Here is a 24,711-nt window from a genome sequence, read left to right on the forward strand (position 1 = left end):
CGTCTCGTTTTAAGGAAACTGAGGCATCGAACAGATTTGCCAAAGGTAATCACAATCAAGGTCAGTTTTTGAACCCCGACTCTTTAACCCCAACTTCATTAATCTTTCCATGATGTATATGTGGGTGAATGTGATGAGTGGGTTTAATGAAACAAACATTATGTGGCTACAAGACGAAATAAGATACTATTTTCTATTTTAAAGAAAAAGTGTAACAAATGGGGAGTGGGTCGATGGGTAGGTAATAGGTGTGTCTCATGGTGACTTAAGGCAGAGAGTTTGATAGAAAACATTGTAATCTTCAGGGGACCTAGATTTTACCACCACTACTGCCTTACTTTGAGTCCGTTTCCTTTAGAGATTTTACTAAGATTTCCTCCACCTATGTATGATATTCTTTCCCTTTCCCTTTCCCTCAGTCCATCAAGCCTCCCCGCCCATACCTCTTAAAAGAGTAATGGATAGGACTGCTGTCCAGAGTACTCTTTCCCCTCTAGTTCCCTCTTCTCCAGCCCTAGCAAAAAAACGCTGCAGTCAAGTTACATTCAAGTTCTATTTTATGATTATCTGAAGGAACTCCAACCACCTCTGAAATAATCGTTCCCTCTTCCAGGGAACCATTCTCCCCTCTCGGCTACCCAGAACCCCGTTCCAGGGTGTGAACAGAACGCAGCATTCCACGCATGATTAGAAATATTCATGCACGGAGCATAGCCTGGGCGCGAATTAGTGATCTCATGCGGAGGGTTGGCTTTAACTAAACAGAGGAGGTGGCGAAGCGGGGCCAGTGAGCCCATTTCCCGGCTCCTTGGTGCAACTTAAATTTATGGGGAAAGGTGGCTGGGAGGGTAATGAGCGGCGAACCGCCGTGCAAACACGCGATGGTGCAAAAGAAATCGGAATTGGGAAGAAAATGCGCATAAATCTTTTCGGTACCCTTCCTTCCTCACCAGAGGTGGGAATAAAGGGTCATTTTTTTCCCTCTCCTCTCCTAGCTGGATAGAACAGTAGGAGAAGGTGGGGGCGTGGGAGAGGGTCCCGACCAGGGCCTAAAGGGAAGAGACTGAGTGGGAAGAACAATTTGCAGATTAGAGATAAGTGATCTGAGTTAGGTCCCCAGAATACACCCCACTTCATTATCCTTCCCAGTTAAATACAGGATTCTCTGGTCTTGGAGATCGGGATGAATTCAGCTTTCTCTCCACTCTGTTCCTAGAGGCAGCCTCCATGATGGAGAGATCTAAAGGCCCAAAGAAATCTTTCCCTCTGAAGAATAGGGAGAGGTTAATGCAGATTTGAGGATGGGACATGAAATGTTCCCTTCTCCCCACAGAGACATAGAGATATGTGTGGGAGACCCACAAGAAGAGTGCAGCAAGCCTGAGACCATGTTTTGGAGTGGGCAAAATGTCCTGAAAGGATATCTTGTCACAGTTCTTCCCATTCCACATTGTTCCTTATGTGCCTAAAAGAAGGAGATATCACATGGGTGAGAGAAACTTGGGAATTCTAGGGACCAGAATGAAGAGATGATCAATCTAAATGCATCTTTTGGGACAGAGGAATTAATCTGGTCTATGGGCACATGTCATTCAAGGGAAAACAAAGTCTAAATGAAGGTATATGGACCTTGGCACAGAAAAAGTCTTTGTGTATGCCTACCATATATAACTTTTCAGTACAACTTTAAATGCTTTCTGTCCCCATCTTCCCTCACCTCATTGCTGGTTATAAACTTTCCATTCTATTCTAACAAAGCAGCTTGCTGTTTCAGCTCTCTAATACTAAAATGTCACCTCTGATTTCCATCTCTCACTCTCTGCTCTGTTCCATCTCTGCATTTGTTCTTGGCGTTTCCTGATTTGAAATGCTTTCCTATTCTTTTTCATCAGTCTATGACCCCTTTCTTTGGCCTAAATCAACTCAAATACCACTTTCTCCACAAAGCATCGATTAATCTCACCCTACATCTATCTTGTGATATTTTCTTAGCACTTAAGTATATCCTTGGCATTTATGTTACTATGTACAGATTTTTCTATTTTCTTGTCTCATGCACATTCATACTAGGAAATGTCCCCCCCTTTATCCACCTTATTACAACATGGTGAATGTTCCAATACAGGGAGTGACTAGTGTGTACTGCCTGATCAATGTCTCTACAAGGAGTACAAGTCCTCTCTTCACCCCCATTACTTTCAGCCTCTCCTCATTAAGCCTCACCTCCTTTTTCCCTGCTCTCATAACTTTGCTCCAATTCCTGCACCTATCCCTCTATCTCTATTTCTTTTGAGAATCTCTTTTCCTCTTCCCAATTGCTCTTAAACTGGAGTCTCTGTTTTGCTGAAGTTAGGTCTTCTCATTTCTGCTTATGGAAATGCTTTCTTTCAAGGCTCAGCTCATGTTTCCCCTACCCCCTTTGGTAAATAAAGCCTTTCTTGCTTTGCCTACTTTTAATCTTAATTGTGATCATGCTATCCCTGTCTCCCCTCCCCTCACTTCCATCATAGAATATACAATTCTTGAGGTCAGGCACTGTTTTTGTTTTTTTGTTGTATCTACAGCACCTTGAATGAAGTATGTGCTTGATAAATATTTGTTGGTCAAATGTGTCTGCACATATATTTTTCTTTTCACATGTACATTCTTCAATAAAGTCATCCTCTGTTGCCTCATCATGACATTGAGATGACCTATATTAAAAAGGTTATGCTAGCAGTATACAAGCCTTGGCTGGTCCTAACGTATTGTACATTTTAGGCCTGGCATTGGCCTATATGCATCTGTCATCTGAGAACCACTCTAGCTAAATTTAGAAGGCCTCATCACCAAGAAGTTGAACATCAGGTTAATTTTTTTCAGTTATAGCATCTTTTGAAGACTACTAAAGTCGTGATTTATATTAGTTGTGATCCGTCACATTGATGAAATTATAAGTTCTAATATATGTATATATAAATGTATTCTAATAAATATATTCATATTATGTGCTCATCCTAACTCCATAATTAGAAGAGGAGCTTCCTAAGACAGTAGGAACTATGCTATCTTCTTCCTTAATACACAAGACAGGGCTCTGCCCAAAGAAGATTATGTTTGGTACACAGTAAGGAAAAAGTTGAGGGACTGCCTCATCTCTCATTACAGCTCAAGGAAAATCTTGCTTGCTTTATTCCAGCCATTTAGATAGTAGCATTTCCTGTGTCTAACTTGCCTCAGTGACCATGTCTTCCCTTCATTATCCTCTCTTGGGATTAGGAAATGGAACTGGTATTAAGGGACAGGAATATGGCTTATCAGTTGGATGATAATGTTGGAGATCTATACAACTCTCTTGCTTTCTAAACTCTTTTCAAAGATCATGAATTCAAGCAGGTGACAGCATATTCAATCACACTCATCTAATATGTGAACACCTGCTCACTCTCCTGGGGCATTGGTTCTTACCTACAGATGTGTACACAAATATAAAAACAGGCACATTTATCTTTCCCCAGACTTGGCAACATTTTTCTCCAAAGAGAGAAAAGTGCCAGGTTAAGCCCTGCTTTATCTTCCCCTCAATACACACATACCACACACATATATACACACACACTCAAAATCTAGGAAATCAGGATCTCTGTAAAATGAACTGGGAAAGATGTAAGGGAGGGGAGCTACAGTAACAGAACTTGAGCATCCATATCCTCTATTGACATGGAAGTTTCCGATTCCTTCTATTATTGCCTCGCACCATCCTTTCCCTCACCCGGACCCCTAGTTCTGTTCTTTTATGATCAAAAGCCTGGTTTTGAAATCCAGCTGAAGTGGGCTAATCTTTCTAAGGGAATGGGGTAGGGAGCAGAGAAGAGAAAAGGCAAGAACTTAATATATGTCTTCTCAATTTGGAGGATTCTCCCTAAATCCCACTTGGGAATGACCTGAATAGGATAAGGGTATTTAAAGTGACTAAACTGTAGCTTTGGTTAATAAAGAAGTTCAGGATGGGGGATGACGGATGAGCATGAAGAAGCACCAATGGATGGGAATTGGGAGAAGAGAGGTAAGGAATGAATTCCTCACTCTGGGCCTGTGATCCTTCACACCCCAGGAAAGGGACTCGGGTTCTCTTTTTGTTAGGAGTGGTGCTGACAGCAGAGATTGGGGAAGGCAATGGATAAGAGTGTAGTTTTACCGCATTGCTCCAAACTAAGGACCTTCTATATTCCTACAAACCCACTTTCATCAGTCTACCCAGAAACCAGAAGATGGATAAAAAGAGGGTCAACTGATGAGAAAAAGAAGCAGAAAAGAGGGGAAAAAGGAGCCAAAACCAAGAGAAGAGTGGTTGGTCTGGGCAGGGAACTAACTGGTCTTGAGTTTGGGGGTAGGACCACACCCAATGGACGAAGTTGGGGCGGGGCCACATCCAGGAGGAGAGGAATGAGGGGCGGGGAGAGGCAGCCGGAGGCGGGGCCAAAGCCATGGCGGGCGAATTGAAGGCAGCGTCAAAACCAGGGATTGGTCGGGCTGTGGGACTGAGTCTAGGCTGGAGAGGCCGTTAGGTGTGAGGCCCAATCTAGAAAGGCAGTTGGAAATCCAAGGCGGTTGGAGACACATGTCCAAAATTTACGGCTCCTAGGAGGGAGGGAGGGGTGTGTATGTGTGTGTGTGTGTGTGTGTGTGTGTGTGTTTGTGTCTGTGTGTGGTGTGAAAGAGAGAAAAACAGAGAGACAAGAGACAGAGAGAAGATAGAGGAAGGGGACGTGTCACATGATGTCATCGAGCAAGTTGGCACTGGCCACCCAGTCGAGGGCTCGGGGCTCGGAAGCGGCCATGATCATGCACATGAATGGGCGGCCAGTGCGGCGGTCCGTAGGGTAGATGGTGGTGGGAGTGAATCGCCGGTTGGCCTCCACGTACTCGCAGAGCTGCTCATAGATGCGCGGGTACTCATGGCGCAGGAAGACGCCTCGAAGACGCAGCTCGCGTTGGATGTGGATGAAGGCCACCTCTCTAGCGCGCCGGCCAGCCTCGCCTTCCTGACCTAGACCCGCGGTGCCCGGCGGCGGCGTCAGTATCAGGGTTTCCATTTCGGGCTCGCGCCTAGGAGCGCGCCGTCGTCGCTCGGGACTCCCGGGCGTTGCCAGGGCCACCTTTGCGAACTTGCGCACAGTGGGCACCGGGCTCTTGGGCGACGGCCGTGCTGGCACGTCGGGTCCCACAGCTACGGTTACGTTGAGCAAGAAGCACTCGGCTGGCTCGTACTGGCGCCCAGCCGCCTGCAGCTCTTGTCCATAGCCGCCCAATGGATCCGCGTAGCCGCCCAGTTCGCGCAGGGATAAATAGGTGGGCGACATCAGTAGGCTCTCTAGGCCAAACTGCAAGAAGTTCTCTGCTGAACCCGGGCTAGGAAAGCCCAGGAAGAGGACCCCGCGGCCTCGCGACAGGAAGCCCACGCGCGCTATGCGTGAGAAGGCGCGGTGCACTGGCGGGCTCTCGCGGCAAAATTGCAGCACGTGGCGGCACACGCTGCCTACTCGGCCGTAGACGCAGCTGGCTTTGTGCACGTCCCAATCCTCCCGGCGGCAGTGGCGCGAGCAGTAGTAGGTGTAACAGCTGTGGCACGACTTGAAGTAAAGGCAGGCGTTGAACATCGTTTCGGTGCGGCGGCATTTCGCGTTGGAGCACGTCATAAGGTCGTCCTCGTCCGCACTGAGCTCCGGAGAGCCGCCGACCGTTTCGTCCGGCCGTGGGACATCGGGGCTGGTAGGCGACCCGGGCTCTGGCTCGGCCTCAGGTTCGGGTCCCAGATCCGGCTCGGGAGGCCCCCGGGTCTGTCCTTCGCTCAGGAGCTGGCGCAGCTGGCGGCCCAGACTGTCACTGTCCGCGGGCGTGGGACCTGTAGGGGGCTTGGAGTCAATGACGAGGTCCGTAATAAGTTCGTCCAACTGCTCCAGGCTCCGCTGCCGAGCTGAGGCGGGGCCGTCACGAGCCGGGGGGCGAGGGACCGGTGGAGGAGGGCGGCCTCCGAGATGTTCCCAGCCCCCGACCCTACGCTCTGCAGCTCGCAGATCGTTGTCGGTGATGGTGATCTCTGGGGTGACGTACCAGGCGCGGCTCGGTCCTTCTCCAGACCGGCCCTTTTCCTGCAGGGACGTCTCCGACAGCGACAAAGCCGCATACCGCTTGGGAGAGCTGGACAAATTGACCACAACTGGAGGCCGTCGGCCGTCGGGAGAGAGACCCCGAGACTCCCTTGGCTCCCGGCCCAGCAGGTTTTCGTAACTGCGGCCCCTGAACAGAGGGTCCTCCCGGCGTGGGCCAGGCGCCAGGATGTTATCCCACGAGCGAGAATAATGGCGGCTGTCTGTGGCCAGCCGAGGTGGGCTGGTGCCGGTGCCTCCGTGCCAAGAGGATAGCAGTGCCCCGGGGCCGGGCGGCGGTAGCGGGGCAACTTGTAAGGTGCGATAGGGGAGGGGTTGCCAATCTCCCCAGGACTGGCTTCCCCCACGGGGGTACGGGTAAGTCCTGGACATAGCATTTCGTTCACGGTACTTGGTATAGTCTTCAGTGTAGAAAAGGCGCGAGGAAAAAGCTCGAGAATCCTCTATGTAGCGGGGGTCATCTCCAAAGCGGGGACCGTAGCAGCGCGGGGCTTCCCCGTAGTAGGAACGAGTGGGCGGCTCCTGAATAGGGTAGGTACGGGCTTCCTCCATGTAGTATCCCCGTGGAGGACTGGGCCCCTGGGGTTCCTCGGAATAGTACTGCTGGAAGCCGTGCCCAGGGTAGGGGCGGGGGCCGTAGCCGTCGAAGGTTTGGGCGGGGAGAGTTGGGTAGCCGCTAGGCTCCTCCGTGTAGAAGAATTTAGTAGGGCCAGGCGGAGCAGCGAAAGGAGGGCAACCCCGTTCTGGATAGTCTCGTGAGGGCGGCCCAGGGAAGGGACCATCACAGAACAACGCCCGTGGTTCCCCGCTGTAAGAGTCACTAGGCGTGGGCGTGCGCGACAGCATCACATGGCGAGGCCCGGGCACTGTGAGCCCCCGGGGAGGCAACGGTACTCGTGCCCAGGCCTGGCTCTCCGCTGGAGGGACAGAGCGGGATCCACGGGCGGCGTGTTGCAGCACTGCCTCATCGGGCTTGATATCTACGCGGCAGCGTACGTGGGGGGCCGGGGCTGGAGCCCGTGTGACCTCCTCTTGTGGCGGAACGCAGCGGCTGGCAGGGCAGAGGGGTGAAATGCGGTTTGCACTACTGCGCTGCGGCTGTAACTTGATGGGGTGAAGTTCGTTGGCTAGCGCACGCATGGCAGGGTAGGTGGGCTCTCGCCTCGGAGAGGGCGGCTCTCGGGGCGGAGCTCTCAGCACTTCACGGCCCCTTCGAGCGACTGGGGGTGAGGCGGGCGCGGCCGCTGGCACCAGGTTGGTCTTGGTCCTGGGAGCACTTTTGGAGCGGGCCCGGCGCTTGGGCTCCCCATCCTTTCCGCGGTGGCGGGGCCGAGCAGGCTCCGGGCCAGGTGGCCCGCACCGCTGCGCCATGGGAGGCTGCTCTTGCTGGTGCCGTTCGGGACCTCGGGGTTCCATGACCGGCCCGTCCAACGCCTCTAGGAAATCAAAGCTGCGGCAGTGGCGCTTGTTGAAAGGCGCGGGAGCCGCGGGCCGGGACATTGGGCTTTCACATGGCGGGCCACTAGCTGCGGGGCCCGGGGCGGCCACCTTGATGTCCTGGTATACAGTAGACACCAGGAGATCCGGTGGGTCCGTTCGGGTCATCTTAAAAGAGGCGCCCACGCCACCGGCTCCGTCTCAGACGGCCTCGGGAGAGTCTAGCCCTAGGAAGGTGGGGGAAGAGAGACAAAGTTAGAGGCGGAGTCCTGATTCTCCTACGCTCAGGATCTGTGAAAGATTGGAATTGGGAATATTACAGCTTCCATAACCCATAGTTACCTGGGACAGTAGTACTGTAGCGGCTCTGGCTGTCTGATGCTGGTGGACTGTTTGAAGGAAGCTCCATTCCTGCTGGTTAGCAGCACCTAGAAAAAGGATTCAAGAATCAGCTGGAGGCTCGAGCCTCTATTTCACCTCCTCCCTTCCCATCTGGAGCGGTTTAGTTTGGCAGCAACTATCTTCCTGTGGTCGAAATAGCCTGAAGTCTGAGAGCAAATTTCTGACCTAGGGATTTGTCCACTTCTTGGCTACAGACCACTATTTCTCCATCTGGGTTTTGGGATAAATCCCTGTCACCGGATCTGGCAGGGCTCCTGACTCAGGGCTAAAGACCAGTTTGTATCACTGGAAGGTGTAGGGGAAAGTTAAGTGGATTTGACCTCAGAAAGCCTAGGTTTGACTCAGTTATTACAATATCTTGACCAAGTCATCTCTCTGGGCTAATTACCCCATCTGTAATGGGGATAATTCTTGTCCTACCTGTCTCATAGTTGTGAAGAAAACTTCCTAGAGCTGAGCTATTCAGCAGGGAATTCCCACTCAAGAATTTGCAACTGGTGTTTCTATGGTTACTGGGCTTCATTTATGGGATAGGGGAGTATTCATTAATGGTCCTGTATGGCTTACGCCTTGAATTATTTTTGGCTATCTGTAAATTAATGTTTCCTATATGAAATTATAAGGCTGACTCTTAAGAAATCACAGAGGAACCAATTCTCTTGTTCTTGCATCATGAACACTTGCTAAAACAAAATTTTAGAGCTGGAAGGAACCTCTGATGTCATCTAGATTAACAATCTCTTCTCCAACATCCTTGGGAACCTTTGCTTGAAGATCTCCCTTAATAGGGAAACCCTTACACCTCAATTCTACTTTTTTACTACTCTGTTAATATACCTATCCCCTGTGTAGGTTGAAATCTTCTCTGCAACTTACACCCACTGCTACCAGCACTGCTTTATGTGGCTAAAGAATATAAATCCTATTTCAGAGAGCATGCATAGTGAATGCATGAGGACATGGGACTGAGACATCATGGTACAGTGGAAAAGAGAAATGGCTCTAGGGTCTGAGAACATAGGTTCAAATTCTTCCTCTGAGGTTTCCTCTTTTGTTTGACTTCAGCCAAGGAAGTCAAGTTAGCTTCCTTAAGTCTGTTTTCTCAACTGTAAAGTGATGGCTGTGAGCCTAATATGCTTCCCAGCTGTAGAGCTGTGACTTTATTGAAGGGAATATGGATGCAGGACAGGCTTCCAGACCCCTTTGGATCTTTTTCCTGTTTCACTTAGGTTGTAAAACAGGGAGAGTGTGGTATGTTCACATATACGCCACCTACATTGACACATGACTAAACAATCAAGAAGACCAAGGTTCAAATCCTACTGACATATTGGAGGATGTAACACTGGACAAATCACTTAACACATGGTGTTGTAGAAGGAGTGCTGTAATTGGAATTATAGAATGCAAATTAGGATCCCAGCTCTGCTTATTATCTGTGCAACTTTGAGCTCTCTTAACCTCTCTTGTCCTCAGTTTCCTCATTTATAAAAATGATGGGGCTTCCTTAGATGACCTCTAAGATCCCTTCTTAGATCTCTATATATTATATCCTATCATGTGCATAAGACCACACATGTAATTTCAAATGACAATACACAGAAATATGCAACATGAAAATAGAGCTCACTTATTCCCCTCTCCTCAACCTCCCCCTCTCTTCCGAAGTCTGAAATATATCAAGACATGGTATCCAGGAGCAACTCATGATTCCTGCTCCAAAACGTAATGAGCTCAAAATGGACCATATCACAGTGAGGGTTGGGGAAATGCACAGTCCCTAAATTTGAATGTTTCCTACCTTAAATAGCACAGATGGCCCCAAATAATCTTAGCAGCTAGATAGAACTTTGAAGGTTGTTACTATACCTTTATCATCTGTTTTCCCATGGTCTGTTACAGTGAGCTGAACATAATGGCAGGTGCCTAAATACATGTTAGTATAATTAAAGCCATGTTAATTTGGCTAGAAAAATTACTTTTTCCATGATCACCACCCATTTTAAAAAAAATCCAAATTTTCTTTAATTCAAATGATTGAGATAATATAGGTGGTCCTATATAGGTAGAAAACTGCCAGGAAAATATTCACATTTATTTTACTTCTGAGATACTTGAATCCCTAATTCACACTTTCCACTTGAGCTAGACAAAAGTAGTCTCTGGGGCCCAAGGAATATTTAGGGATCAGAACTAGATCAGTTTCTTAGTACCCTACGTAATAGGCTACCACCCTGGGAGAAATTGTAATGTCATTGAAAGTAATTGAGTACTGAGCTTACGAGTCAAAAGGAAGCACATAAAACAAAAGAAAATTCTAAGCATTAACTATGTGCCAGGCACTGTACTAAGTGCTGGCAATGCAAAGGCAACAGAAAGAGCATGAAGTGACATTTATTAACCTTGTGACTATGGGTCAGTCACTTAGTGTCTCTAATCCTCAGTCTGCAAAACCTGCAAATTAATATTTGCCTTACCCACATCACAAAACTTAATGAGGGAAGTATTTTGTATTAAATTGAACATTCAGTCCCTGTTATAACATGTATGATAGCTGACTGAAGGCCAGTTTTAGGTCAAAGACCTAGGGTCAAATCCCTCTTGACATACTGTGTGTGTGACCCAGGCAAAATCACTCTACCACCATTAACTCAACTGCTTCACAGTTTGTAAAACTGCCCCCAAGTTTCTTAATTTGTTTTGGTAGTAGAAACTTTGTTCACTGATTTTGTCCCAGTGGCCATGAGGACAGGATTCTACTGTATTTCAAGTGCTGCAGAAATGCAAATTAGTAGAGCTATATTTTTTTATACTCTGTCTCCCAGAGACAGAATAATGGCATATCTTTCAGCAGATTAAACTTCCTGGGGACATAAGGGGCTAGGTGAGCATGCTGTAACACTTGACAGTGATGACATGCATTAGCAAGGACACAGATGTTGGGAAAAGGGGTGAGAATCATATGATGAGAGAGATAAGAGAGTGGTCATATGCTGTATTAATTGCCACAAGACATTAAAAGGGTCAGAGAAAGTTCTAGGTACAGAGATCATCCTATGGTGAATTAATGGATTGGATAAGAAATGCATAGAATCAGAAGGTATTTGGAGCAGGTGTAATCTGCACTGAAGAAAGTAGCATGCACACTGATATGATCACAGACTGATGAGATCATAGATCCACTTTAGGATGAATTTGAATTTCTTTGTGCTGGCAATTAAACTGTCATCACTAACTCAGAGAAGCAGATAGTCCCGGGCTATCCCACACCCACATGAAAAAGCATTCAGGCACAGAGGTGTCTGAGGTAACTAAGAGTTCTGGGCTTGGAGTCAGGAAGACCAGAGTTCAGATCCTATTTGTGTAACTTTGGGCAAGCTACTCAACATCTCTCTGCCTCAGTTTATGCATCTGCGAAGTGGGAATAATAGTTGTGAGGCTAAAATGAGGTAATAGCTAATGTATATAACATTTACTATGTGCTAGGCACTGTGGTAAGCATTTTACGTATATCATATTAGGTCCTCACAGCAATCCTGGAGATAGGTACTATTATTTCCATTTTACTGTTGAGAAAACTGAGGCAGACAAAGGTTGAGTGATTTATGCAGGGTCAGGCAACTAGTAAGAGAGGTCAAATTTTTACTTGGGGCTTCTTGATCCAGGCTCAGCACATACTCTACTGTCACCTAGGTAAAGTAGCTTTGCAAATCTTTAAAAGTTTTTTTTTTCTTTTTGTGAAGCAATTGGGATCAAGTGACTTGCTAGATCACACAGGTAGTGAATATTAAGTGTCTGAGGCTGGATTTGAATTCACGTTCTTCCAATTTCAGGATCAGTTCTTTTAACTACTGTGCCGTCTAGCTGTTAAAGTTGTATATAAAAGCTATCTAAAAACCATCTGTAGCCTATATATATATAGTACTCTGCCTCCTAATTCATCAATCTTATCTCTTATTGATTTGCACTTTCTCTCTACTACAACCCATATTAAAGGGATGATCATAGCCTTGATCTCCTTACTTGGAGCTTACTTTCATGATTCATGATCATATTGTCTGGCCATAAGTATGTTTCTTTTTCCTCCTATGGTATTGATCCCATAGTTAACTAGTTCAATTACTTGTCTTTCTACTCTCTAGTGCCTTGCTCCTTGTTCTATATTTTGTCAGCCCTGGTTTGTCCCATCTACTTTTCTCCATTCTGCTGAAATGCTGCTGAGTGCTTTGTTTGGCTGAATGCTATGTGCTGCTTCTGGAAGCGATACAACCTTACTGTTGGGCCCACTACAAATTCATTGTCAATCCAGATCCTTTTTGCTACATGGCAATTTTATTATTCTTCCATAATTAACCATATTTTCCACAGTGGCTGTTCCAAACGTCTCTTAAAGCCTCCCACACCATCTTCCCTTCCCCTTCTGCCAGCAAAATCTCTTTTAAAATATATTTTATTAAAGAGAATCCACTCATCATTCCTCCCCACTTTGCCCATCTTTTATACCTCAGAACTTCTCATCACAACCCCAAGGGAGAGTGCCAAGTAGTGGTACATATTAGGTTCACCTCAACTACTACTTCTAGTCAGACCCTCATGGAGAGGGTCCAGAACCCTAAGCCCAAGAGCTACATCATCAATCCTGCCTTGGAGTCTGGCCTTTAAAGTCATGATGGATGGGGATCAGCCTCTGTGGAGAAAAGATTCACTACTGCAAATTATTAGTACATCACTAGCAACCACTGACTAAGTGCCATTGAGGAGCTGGCTCAAGAGCTCTGGAAAAAGTACCTCCCAGAAAGTACCTGCTTCCAGTCCAGCCTCCAAAGCCATCATCCAAAGGGGCAAGAAGGAATTGGCCACTGCTCCCCACACTTCCTTACCTACCTTTTCCCCTTAAAACTTGAACTTTTAGAACTTGTCACAGTCTAAAACTCTGTGTTTAAGAGTCTTGGGAACAGTAGTCTCCCTCCCTCCCATCCCAATTTCTCCTTCCAGGCCAATGCCTGAAGCCATAAGCTAAAAGTCAACTTGGGGAGTTTAAGGTGCCAAAGAGCCCACCTACTCAGCAGCCACAACCACTGAAGACCTGGAAGAGAAAGTTCTTGCCACCAAAGTCTTTGGCCTTGTAACATGGTTCAGTGTCAGAAATGGATATATTTTGTCAGTGGATATATTAAAGAAGATATACCATTTGTGTGGAAGCTGTACCAAGGATCATGAGGCATTTTCATCTGAGCTGCTGCCGAAACTTTTGCAAAACTTATCTTTCTCCCCATTAGAAAGTGAGTTCTTTGAGAGCAGAAGCAGTTTTCTATATTTGAATTTCCATCAAATTGCCCCATCCTTTGTTCATAGTAAGCACTTATTTAGTAAATGTGTTTTCATTCATTCATTCACCATTTACTCTTCCTTTGCTTTAGTCTCTACTCCTGATATTGGCCCTTGTCTTTAAGCCTAGCTAACCTTGAAGTTAGCTTTATCTAATACCCATTTGTCCCCTCAGGGAATTTGTCTATTAGAACACCCCTCTGTTTTTAATTTTCAGTCTTTTCTTATTGAAACTGTTTACAAACTGGCTCAAGTTTTCCTCATCCTTAAAAAGTCTTCCCTCACCACCCTCTTTTCCTCAAACTATTGGCCGGTATTTTTACTCCCTTTCATATCAAACTTTTAGAAAGTTTTTTCCCCCCACTTCCTTATTCTTTTGTATTGTGACTTCTGACTCCACAACTTGAATGAAACCCTTCTCTCCAAATTAGCCAATGACTTCTTTAAGTTGCTAAATCCAATGGCTTTTTCTGATTTATTGTTCTTGACCTCTCCTGCAACTTTGAGCTTGTGTCACCATTCCTTATCCTGGAAGGGATTTTAGAGGTCATCTGGTCTAACCCTGGTTTATAGACAAGGGGATAGAACCCAGAGAGGTTTTGAACGGCCCACATAATGTAGAAAGGAAGTGTCAGAGGCAGGATTATGTTAATGACTTCCAAATCTTTATAGAAAAACTAAATCTCCTGAATTTTAGTCCCAAATCAGTTACCTCTTCTATCTCCATCAGGATGTTTTATAAGCTTCCTGAACTCAACCTGTCCTTAAATGAGATTGGTTTCCCATTTCTTTTTCTATCTACCTATCATCCATAAAATTTCTTTGTTTGTATCTTGTGACTGAGTTGTTTTAAGGCTCCATGTCTCTTTTTTGTAAATGAGCAGGTTCTATGCCCCTGGAAGAGGAGAAAAGGGCCTTGGGAAGTTTCTTAAATGCCTTTATGCCGCAGGTTCCAATATCCATCCCTACCATTCCTTTATCCCTTTCCCATCATCACATCCAGGGCCTAGTGGGGAGCTCTTTCCTCCAATTTCTTTACCACTATTCCTTTAACCATTGCCAAATATTGTCGATTTTGCCTTCACGTTTCTTGATTCTATGACTTATTTTCTTCTCATGTGACTACTACCTCAGTTGCCTGGATTATTTTCAACTTCCTAATCAATTTCTCTGTTTTCATTCTCTTCCCCTTTTCCATTTTTCATACAGAACAAAAACTATCTTTAAGTACAGGCCTGACGATGCTATTTCGGCTCAAGAATCAAGAATCCTGTTGCTTCAAAGAGAAGATAAATTCCTCATCTTAATGTTTAAAGCTCTTTACAATACAGATCCAGCCTAAATTTGTTTTACATTGCCTCCCTTCACACATACTACTTTATCAAAAAAACCCGACCTATTTGCCACTCCTGGAACTTCATGCCATTTATCCATCTTCATGCATTTGCATACTTTCCCCCTTCTTTCTCATCCCTGGAATACATTCCTTCTCTCTTTCCTTACCCTCTGAGAACCTTAGCTTCTTTTAAGATGCAATTCAGGTGCCACCTTTTAAGTGAAATTTTTCCTGATCTATTTTAGTGTTTTTGCCCTCCTGAAATAATCTGCATTCCTCCCAATATAGTGTAAACCACTCGAAGGAAAAGATTTTAACAAAATTCCTAGTTGCTGATCTAGTGAAGTTCCTTGAGGCCAGGATGTTCATTTTTTTTTTGTCATTGCACCTCAGAATCAAGCAGATTTCTTACCTTAAGAGGTGCTTCATGAATGCTTGATCTGCATCGGTAAAGGCATTTTCTATGACAAGTTACCCAGATCCACATAATCATGTTTAGACCAAGAAGGAAAAATCTCCAGTGCCTAGTGCAGCATTTTGCATAAAGTAGATAGATAATAAATGCACTTCAACATTTGAGTGCCTTGAAGGAAATTGCAGGAGAATTCACCCCTTTCCAGATCAGTTGTGGGGATATTCTGATGAGGCACTTGTTTCTGAAGACCCCAGCACAGAGAGCCCTTTCTTATCTGATACTGGCATATGAAGGGCTGGTCCCTCTGTGGATGAGCGCCATGGAAACTAGGGGCACATACAATATGCATACATGCTGCTGGGAGTGAAGGGTAGACAGAAAAGATATTCAACAGCTAAACTGCCTTCTCATTTACTTTAAGAAAGGCCCTCCTCTTGTAATGGCAGAGCCCCTACCCTGCAGGTACATATAGCGCTCCTTCCAGCTCTTCCTCCCCCACTCTGCCACATCCTCGAGTCCCCTCTGCAGTCTCCAGGGCTCCTGCCTACTTGGAGATAACCATCTCTGTTCACAGTGCCCGGGGAAAGCCCAACCTTGAAAAGGGATGAGGACAGAGTTTGTTTCTGTTCCCGCTAACTGAAGCTCAGACCGGGCACTCTGAGGAGCTAAAGAGCCCATCACTCCTTTCTCTAAAGTTCTTAACAGCTGGCCTTTGCCCATAGCTCAGTCACAGGGCAATATGCCAGCTGAGGGTTCCATGGTGCTGGCGGCACCTGCAAGAAGTTGTGGGAGGCAGTGACATGGCATGACAGGCTTCATGCAGCTCCCAAGGAGGTCAGAGGAAGAGAAAAGGGCCATTTTTGGAGGGTGGTGGGGAACAGCTGTGGAAACCAAAGACTGTGTCTATTAAAGATTCCAGGGGACTACATTTATTCAAGCAGGAGCTTTAGGCTGTTTCACTCTACTGTCCAAGCTCCCCTATAAATGGGCAGACCCTGTTCCTCTGAGGAAGAGAAAAGGATTTAGGGAGGCTTCCTCTTGCCCAGATCCTCCACCCCTCTAAAGTCTCATCTCCCTACCCCATCTCTACCCTTCCCCCATTCCTTTCCCATCACTATACTCAGGACCAGGCAAGAGCTAGGCCTTGAGGTTGTGTTAGGACGGCCTAGAACTCGCTTTTGAACTGGGGTTGGGGCATCTTATAGGTGCAGAGACCAGTTGCCATTCCCCTTCCCCTCCTCTTGCTTTGGGAGTCAGGAGCCCCTTCCTTGGCGAGGATATGGGGGAAGGAATGATCTAGGGGGAGGAGGAGGGGACTTTTCGGGGGCACCCCCGTCCTTCTGCAGGAACTGGTCTGGGAGGGGGCTGCGTGGCTGCCCTCTTCCCTCCCTCCCGCTCCCCCAAGAAGAAGGCTGTGCAGGTCCGGCAGCTCAGATTCTCCCCGCATTCTAGCCCTGCAGCTCCCCCGGCTGGTCGTCCCCAGACTCCCCTAGGAGCTGTCCTGGGGAGTCCCCTATCATCATCCTCAACATCCTTCTGGTCGCGGGAGGACATTTGGGGACAGAGGGAGGCGGGCGCTGGGTTGGGGTCCCCCGCGCACGTTCCCACCCCCTTTCTCTTCTTCGGCACTTACCTTGGCGCCCCCCGCCCGGGCGCCCTCTGGCTGCTATGACGGCCCAGGGGGGCAGCGCGGCCCCGCACGACCGGCCCGGCCCCGGCCCCGGCCCCGCTGCGGTCGCCCGGCTCCAGCAGAAGCTTCGAGGCAACCGCGCCGGCCGGGCCCCAGCTCAATGCTGCCCCCGACGGCCGCTCCTGGGGCCGTGCTTAAAGGGGCAGCGCATCCGGGGACCGCCCAAAGCTAGGTTAGGTTAGGTGGGCCACCCGTCTCCGACCCTCTGCACAGTCACTTCTAGGATCTACAATTGGGGAGCAACAGTTCAGGTGATCTCAGCCACCCCCTTGCTGAAAACCCAGCCAGGTGAAGCTCTCCTTACACTCCAAAGCCACTTAAGTCTGTTGTCAAATCAGCGATGCTTCTTTCTGGCCACCTTGTCAGATCTTATGGCCAGCCTCTCCATTCCACGCTGCCACCCCTTGCTGAGAAAGACCTTGAGCAAATACCGTCTCTTCCTCACAGGTAAAAAGAGGGGGTTTGACTAGGTCGTGGTCACTTTTTTGTTTTCATCATAGATCCCTTTAATAAGTCTGGTGAAGTCTGTGGACCCCTTTTCAGAATGCTTTTAAATAAAAAGAAAAAAACAAATACATGCGCCCCCCCCCCCCCAAACACACACGGGATTACAAGGGAAGCCAGAAAATTAAGTGAATATAAAGATGCCATTCTCTACACCCTCAAGTTCATGGATTTCCTGGAATCTATGCACATCCCATGGACCACACAGTTTAAGAAGCCTTGGAGTAGGTGGTCTCTGAGACGTCCTTTCTAACACTGACATTTTGTGATTCCATGACTCACTATGACCTCTATCCTATGTTTAAATCAGTTCTGTCTCCTCCAGTCTAATATGCCTCTACTGGGGATAAGGATCATAGTCATCATTGTAAGGGAGCTCGGAGGCCATTTTACTGATGAGAAAGTGAACCACAGGGGTGATGACTTGTCCAAGGTCACATAGGCATGGGATGGGATTTGAACCCAGGTCCTTGGACTGCAGAAGTGGTATTCTTTCCACCAAGCTCAAGAGTTGCACTTCAGGTAAATCTTAAAAAATGTGTGAAGATTTTTTTTTCCTTGGAGGTGGGAGGAAAGAGGAACTTAGCCCCATTGAATAAGGAGTAAAGCTAAAAAGTATGCCCTGAACATGAGTACCAGTTGTTTTTCTGGCAAGGGCCTTGCCATAGGGCTCTAAGTGGAGGGTCCAAGATGAGAGCAGATGGGATAATGGTTTGGAGGTGAGGTAGTTCATTAGGAATGCCTTATATTTCCCTTACTACCAGTGAAGATATAACTGGCATTGGTCTTGATCCTTTGCCTTTTTTGCTTCCTCACAAATTCCCCTACATTTCCTGTCCAGTTCTCTGCCTGTCAGTTCTCCCCATGGTTGTTCCATCTGATCCAGGCTAGAAGGTGCTAACAACTCACCTATATAAATACCAGAGCAGATGGAGCTACATTTTACGAAGTGGCACTAAGGGCTGGGATCATAGCCATGGCCTGCAGCCTCCCGTCCCTCCAGCTGGTCCTGCTGCTTGTGCCCAGCAGCACCTCCTGAATGCCCTTTCCCATAGGGTAGTTGAAAATTTAGTCCATAAGGAGGTGTCCCATGATAAAACAGGTATGTATACTGCTTTTTTAAAGTTTGTAAAACACTGTATATACATGCCACTTGACTTTCACAACAGCCCTGAGGTAGGTACTACAGAAACTATTGTTCCCATTTCAAAGAGGAATAAACTGGTTCAGAGAGTGTTTAGACTTTGTTAGACAATGCTAGAGGTCAGGACTCTCCATTTCATACATTACAGTATCATTCCATACCCTCCCATCCCCCTTCCTGGGAGGGGATATGTGTTCCTCCTGCTTCTGTACAACCACACCATTTCCACCTGGGGCCCTATCTCCTCAGTCATCAAGGCTTTTAATATTTTATTCACCCCATGAAAAGCTTACAATTGAAATCATATCTTTATAGAATGGAAAGAACAGGTATTCCAGTCTCTTTACTAGTTGGATGAATTTGGGTTTGTTTCATCTCCCTGTTTCCTTGTCTATAAGTATTTCCACCACCACCAGACATTTCCATAACTCATTAGAATTTGCTAAGCATTATTGCTCTTTGACTTTTTCTTTTGTGAGGCAATTGGGGTTAAGTGACTTGTCCAGGGTCACACAGCTAGTAAATGACACAGTATTTAGATCCTTTTGACACCAGGGCCAGTGCTCTAACCACTGGATCATCTAGCTGTGCACTCCTCTCCATGATCCCTTCTCCCCTTCTCCCCCCTTTTGACTCACAGCAAATCTGTGAAGTGGTGTAGCCATGTATCTCCACAGAGTCTGAAAGGTTAAATGACTTGCCCAGAACCACCCAATGAGTGCCTAAAACCAGATTCAAAATCTAGGATTTCCAGAATCCAGGTTGTGTGGCCATTCTTCTTGCCAACTAACAGTGGGGTGAAGTGGAAAGAATGCTGGTGGAGGACTTAAAAGGAATCATTGAAGACTTCTAAACTTCAGGATCTTCATCTGTAAAATAAGGCTGGACTTTTGAGATCTTTGAGAATCTTAGAATCCACCATTTGCTCCAGTATTTATTTCCCCTTGGGTTTCACACGGCATTTTCTTTAGTGTCTCTTTTGTATACTTACCACGTAAACGGTGTTTGCTCCTATTGACCATTAAGGGATGGTGTCTTATGTGGCATATAACATTTCCAGCCTTTAGCACAGTATTCTGCACATAGGAAGCACTTAAGGTTAATTTAATGATTAATATGTAAAATTATATAAATGGTCAACTCACTTATATGAAACAAAACCAATTTTCTGCAAATTATACAAACTTTTTTAGCCACCACTCATTGTTTTAGGGACTCCTTAAGAACAAGGAATACTTCTGCATCATTGTAAGCTTGTTTTATGGAAGGAACCCCACCAACTTATTAATATATAATTAAAATGTTCATCCTATCTTACAAAATTACTGGGAAGTCTCTGATAACAAGGGAAAATCAGAGATGCCTCAGTCTGTCTTGTCCCTTATCTCTCTGAGCAAGGACAGGCTGCAATATTTACTCAGCCCTGGATGCTAGAAACAGACATGGGAAGCAAGGGAAGATGGCAGGACAGAATACTTTAAGGGGCATCCAAGACATGAGGGGCCAAATACTTTAAGGGGCATCCAAGACATCCTCATGTCAATGAGGGCCAATCTCTTTTCCTTGTGCCCACTGAAAATTTATAGTAGCCCCTTGAGGCGGAGGTGGATCCTCATTATAATAGTTGGTGCCCAAAATAGAGCAGAGGAAGGGGAAAGAAAATGTTGCTTAGCAACTATTAAGTCTTAAGCTTGAGGGTCTAGCAGTTCCCCTGCTTATTCAATTCCACCCTTTTCTCCTTTAGATATGAGATCCAGAGAGCACATGGCTGATCCCCCTCCCTTACATTCACAGGAGAGGTGGGGTTAAGGCTCCAACATTGGTGACTGTTTCCATGGCAACACTGTGGGGGTGGTGGTGGATGCCAGGGAACCATCAAGCTTTTGGAAGATCAGTAAAGCTGGGCAAACTGGGACAGGATATTTCTTGACCTAGTCCCACTCTAAGAAAAAGGCTCTCTACTAAGGAATTACAGGGAATGGTGAGCACATATATGGTCTGTCATTGGTAATTTCCCTCTCAGCTTTCAGCAAAGACCCATTTTGAGCCCTTGTAGGCTTGAGTAGAAAAACAACAGCAGGGGTTGGGGAGTGATGGAATAAGGGAATTCTGGAATGAACCCTAGGGATTATCCCAAGGTGATCTTGGCTAAATCACATATTTCTCTGGGCCAGTTTCCTCTTCTAAATTGATGTTCTTTGGGTCCCAGGCACTAAATCTAAAATCCTTTTTATCATAAGGCTTTGGCCAAGTTTGAATTGTGTCACCAAAAGTTGTGGAAAAGGAGCCTTGCAACTCCACAACTCGATGACAGGTATATTTTACAGTTTAAAAGAGTTGTGTGCAGTGTTTCCATCCACTAAAATTCTGGGGAGTCCATGCTTCTCAGTGCCTAACAAGTGATTTATAATTAAGTACGAACATGGATTATGTTGAAATCTGGAGAATCAACTGGAACACAGTCCCATCTCTGCCTGAGCTTTAGAGTGGGAGTACTCCATTTTCTGAAACAATTTCCAGGAATCAAGGTCATCTGTATCCATATTAAACAGGACCATTTCCTACAAAAGGACTGCTATCCTTTTGCTCCCTTTATAAAAGTCCAATTCTGGGCTCTAGCTAGTAGCTCAGACTATTGTCATTCTTCCTTGGGGGTTCATTTATTCAGAAGTGTTCCGCCTTGGCATAAATGTAGTTTTGGACATTCTTTTGCTTCTCTGTCTAGTCCTCCCCAATGCCACCTTTTTATTTAATCTTGGCTTACCTCCATGATCCCACCCTAAATGATAGGTGGGATGTGAAAGAAAAACACAGACAGCAGTAAAAGAGCGCTTTATGGTCAGAGTGGAGCATCCAATAGAACATGATGGGAACAAACTTTAAAAAAAACACAAGTTTTCATACCCCTGCTTCCTTGTGGTATTTCCTCTCTGAGCCCAAATGATAATTCCCTCCTCATGGCCACAATTGAGACTGGAAGTGGACAGATTTGGAAAAAGAAACCGCCTTCCAAGAAGTATTGCCATTCAAAACCCCACTCCCTTGTCCATCACACACAAATCAGCCACTCTGAAGATAATGGAGTCTGGAAGAAATTGAGCAGCACTGGAAAATAGTTGTGATTCATAATTTCCTCTGGGCAAGGAGAACAGATCCTCCTGGTCCTTGGAATAGAAAGGGTGAGAATGGGGCACTGGGAGAAATAATGAACCTTGGACTGAGGTTCTAGAGCATCGTGGAAGGGTGGGGACTATTTACCCTTATCACCAATGCTTTGGAATGGGCTGGTTCCTGAACATAAAAGGGATGTCATGGTTTTTCCCTTTTGCTCTAGGATGAAGGAACATGGAGTGAGCTAAGAGACCACCAAGGGTAGAAGATAGAGACAGGGGCCTGAAATAATGTAATGTCAAAACACAATAACAACCAGGAGACAAGAACTAGATCTGAAATGCTTCTGGAAGTTTGAGAAAATAAAAGTGGTTCCCTGTTTCCACAGCTCCTCTGCTCTAAAACCCCTCACCCTCCTCCTATGTAAACAGGCTGGGATTCCTGCAAGTGCCTAAAAAGGCTTTTTGTCATGTCCCTGAGAAGTACTGTAGGGTTACTGGGGCAATAGGGCAAAGGAGTCTGGGCCATGAACCTGGCCAAGGTTCATACTAATACAAAAGACACTTGCATTCCACAACCATTCCCCTTTCCTACCTGGATCCTTATCTCTTCTGTGCCCCTGCCTCAAACTGTAAAGCCGTTATCAGCTCCTAAAGCCAAGGATTTCTGGAGCTATGGGGGATGGGGAAAAAGATAAAAGCTGGAACACTCAGTAAACTTGTGCCCCAGAAAGGCAGGCAGCTCAACAAAATTTCCTTAGCTGTCTTATTAACTTTTCTCATAACGATTACTATGGGGCATAGTAAAGGCCAAAGTATCTTTAAGAAAAAAAAAAGTTATGAAAAATAGAGCTGAAATCTCAATTCCTCCCCAAGGTTAAGAGAACAAATTGGTTAGGCTGATACTGCTAGTATTTCATTAGCAGTTAAAAATTGGAGTGTCTTGGAAATAGCAATGAATGGGAGAAGTGGGAAGGTATGATGGGGAGCTGTGCCCCTCTTTCCCTTTTGCACTGGGCTTATTTGAGAAATGGGTGGGTTAGAACCAGGCTTTGTTCTCCCAGTCCCTCACCCAAGCCTTTTATCTGACAGTTCCTACCCAACAACGGTTACTGGTCCTTAACACTGGAATGTCTATCAGGACACACACTGAACTCCCCATCTCCCTACCTTTATGGTCTCTGAGGGGCATCTGGCAGACCAGCCCAGGTCCTACCTGGCAGCCCCTCATCCTGCCAAGGCTCAGAAGCAGAGATGAATGATAGGTCTATGGGTTCCCATGCACCCTAGAGCTCCTCATAGTCTCCACCCCCATGCTGTTTGGGGGCTATGGCCCCACCCCCAAGGAAGGCTTCGAGTTCATCAATCTCAGTCTTCTCCTTGCTCCTCTTTTTCTTTCTCTTCTTCTCATCCTTTCCTTCTTCCTTGTCCTTTGCTTTTTTGTGCTTGCTTTTTTTTTTTGCAGTCTTCTCCTCCTCCTGGAAGGTAAGACAGATGATATATTAAGAATTCTGACAGTGAGCTGACCCCAGGGATGGGATGGAAAAGCAGTCAGATAGCAGCCTTCCTGTAAGCCTAGAGAAAATCAAATTGGCTCAATCCTTCCAGAAAGGCCAATAAAAGTACTAAATCTAAACCCCAAATCTTCCTGTGCACATTTGCCACATAAGGCAAGCTGACCTAACCACTGAGAAATATAAATCAAAAATATGGATCCTATCTTTCCAAGTACCTCTCACATTCTAATGGGGAAGACAAAATAACTGTGTACATATATAAGATACATTATAAATTGAAGTTAGAATACTCCTTGCTCCCCACTGCTTCTGTCCCTGTATCAACCTCTCCAAAAGGGAAATTCAAATTTATCACCCAATTTAACTAGGTGATAGTTCCTTCCTCAATTAGGAATTCATTGTTTTACTTTTAGGTCTAGCTCACCCAACTCCGCCCTCATAATCATAGACAAGTACCCTAATGTTTCAGTTCTCTGAACTACTCGATTCTTAACACCTTATTCCAGGACTTCAGCTACAAATTTATAGGTGATGCAGATCATGACTATAAGTGTGTTCAATGTTCATGAATTACAAACTTTTTTCTTTTACATAATCAGAGCCTTTTATTAAATTCCATCTTTCCATTGAAATTATAATCCTAACTCTTTCTTCCTCTTTCACTGTTAAACCCCAATTGCCTTGACTCTTCTTAGCATTTGCACTAGGTTCACTCTTCTGCCTTCTCTATTTTAATTCCTTGGGACATCAACTCTAGTCTAGCCCACTTGTCTTGCCTTGCCAAACCCCAATTTTGGATAATTCCTAACATGCTGATTCAAAAGCTGTCAAAAGAGTGGAACTAGAGAAAATTATGAAACCATGAAGACTTGATTCATCTTGAATTTGTTAAATATCAACTGGGCCCCCTCTAACGCACTTCACAATGGCTATTCCAAACCTATCCCTCCTCAATCCTCCTCTCCACAACTCTTTCAGCTAAGAAAATAAGGCCATTTGGAGACTTACATGAACTGATGCTAAGTGAAATGAGCAGAACCAGGAGATCATTATATACCTCAACAATGATACTGTTTGAGGATGTATTCTGATGGAAGTGGATCTCTTCGATAAAGAGAGCTAATTCAGTTTCAATTGATCAAAGATGGGCAGAAGCAGCTACACCCAAAGAAAGAACACTGGGAGATGAATATAAACTGCTTGCATTTTTGTTTTTCTTCCCGGGCCATTCATACCTCCTAAATTCAATTCTCCCTCTGCAACAAGAAAACTGTTCGGTTCTGCACATGTATATTGTATCTAGGATATATTGTAACCTATTCAACATGTAAAGGATTGCTTGCCATCTGGGGGAGGGGGTGGAGGGAGGGAGGGGAAAAATCGGAACATTAGTGAATGCAAGGGATAATGTTGTAAAAAATTACCCTGGCATGAGTTCTATCAATAAAAAGTTATTAAAAAAAAAAAAAAGGCCATTTGGTGAAAGCTGCTTTTTCTTTCTCATTCAGATTTATTGACATTTCTAAAGAAGAGGTGATCTTTTTCCTTGCTTAAGCAAATACCTCCACATGCATTCCAGCCCATCTTCTCTGGTAGATAACTGAGAAACAGCAGAGATTGAGTGGTTACAAATTCACTCATGTGTCCCCCGTCCTTAAAAAGGTCCTCACTTGGGACAG

At 45.8% G+C, this 24,711-nt stretch overlaps 2 protein-coding genes across 2 annotated transcripts in view; both read right to left on the reverse strand.

Annotated features, from left to right (window-relative positions):
• Positions 1-539: 539 nt before the first annotated feature.
• On the reverse strand, positions 540-16,797 carry AJM1 (apical junction component 1 homolog). The gene is made up of 3 exons (XM_051976949.1): positions 16,701-16,797; positions 7,929-8,014; positions 540-7,813 (listed from the first exon to the last, which is right to left on the reverse strand). The coding sequence occupies exon 3, from the start codon at positions 7,752-7,754 to the stop codon at positions 4,752-4,754; it is 3,003 nt and encodes a 1,000-aa protein (XP_051832909.1). The 5' UTR covers positions 7,755-7,813; positions 7,929-8,014; positions 16,701-16,797; the 3' UTR covers positions 540-4,751.
• Positions 16,798-21,222: 4,425 nt separating this feature from the next.
• Positions 21,223-24,711, reverse strand: part of RABL6 (RAB, member RAS oncogene family like 6) — an 81,434-nt gene continuing 77,945 nt past the window's right edge. Inside the window, exon 15 of the mRNA XM_051976952.1 lies at positions 21,223-22,993. Within this exon, the coding sequence (XP_051832912.1) occupies positions 22,802-22,993 (192 nt within the window). The 3' untranslated portion in view covers positions 21,223-22,801. The remainder of the gene's footprint in view (positions 22,994-24,711) is intronic.

This window comes from Antechinus flavipes, chromosome 2 (genome assembly GCF_016432865.1).
Source record: "Antechinus flavipes isolate AdamAnt ecotype Samford, QLD, Australia chromosome 2, AdamAnt_v2, whole genome shotgun sequence".
Classification (NCBI taxonomy): Eukaryota; Metazoa; Chordata; class Mammalia; order Dasyuromorphia; family Dasyuridae; genus Antechinus; species Antechinus flavipes.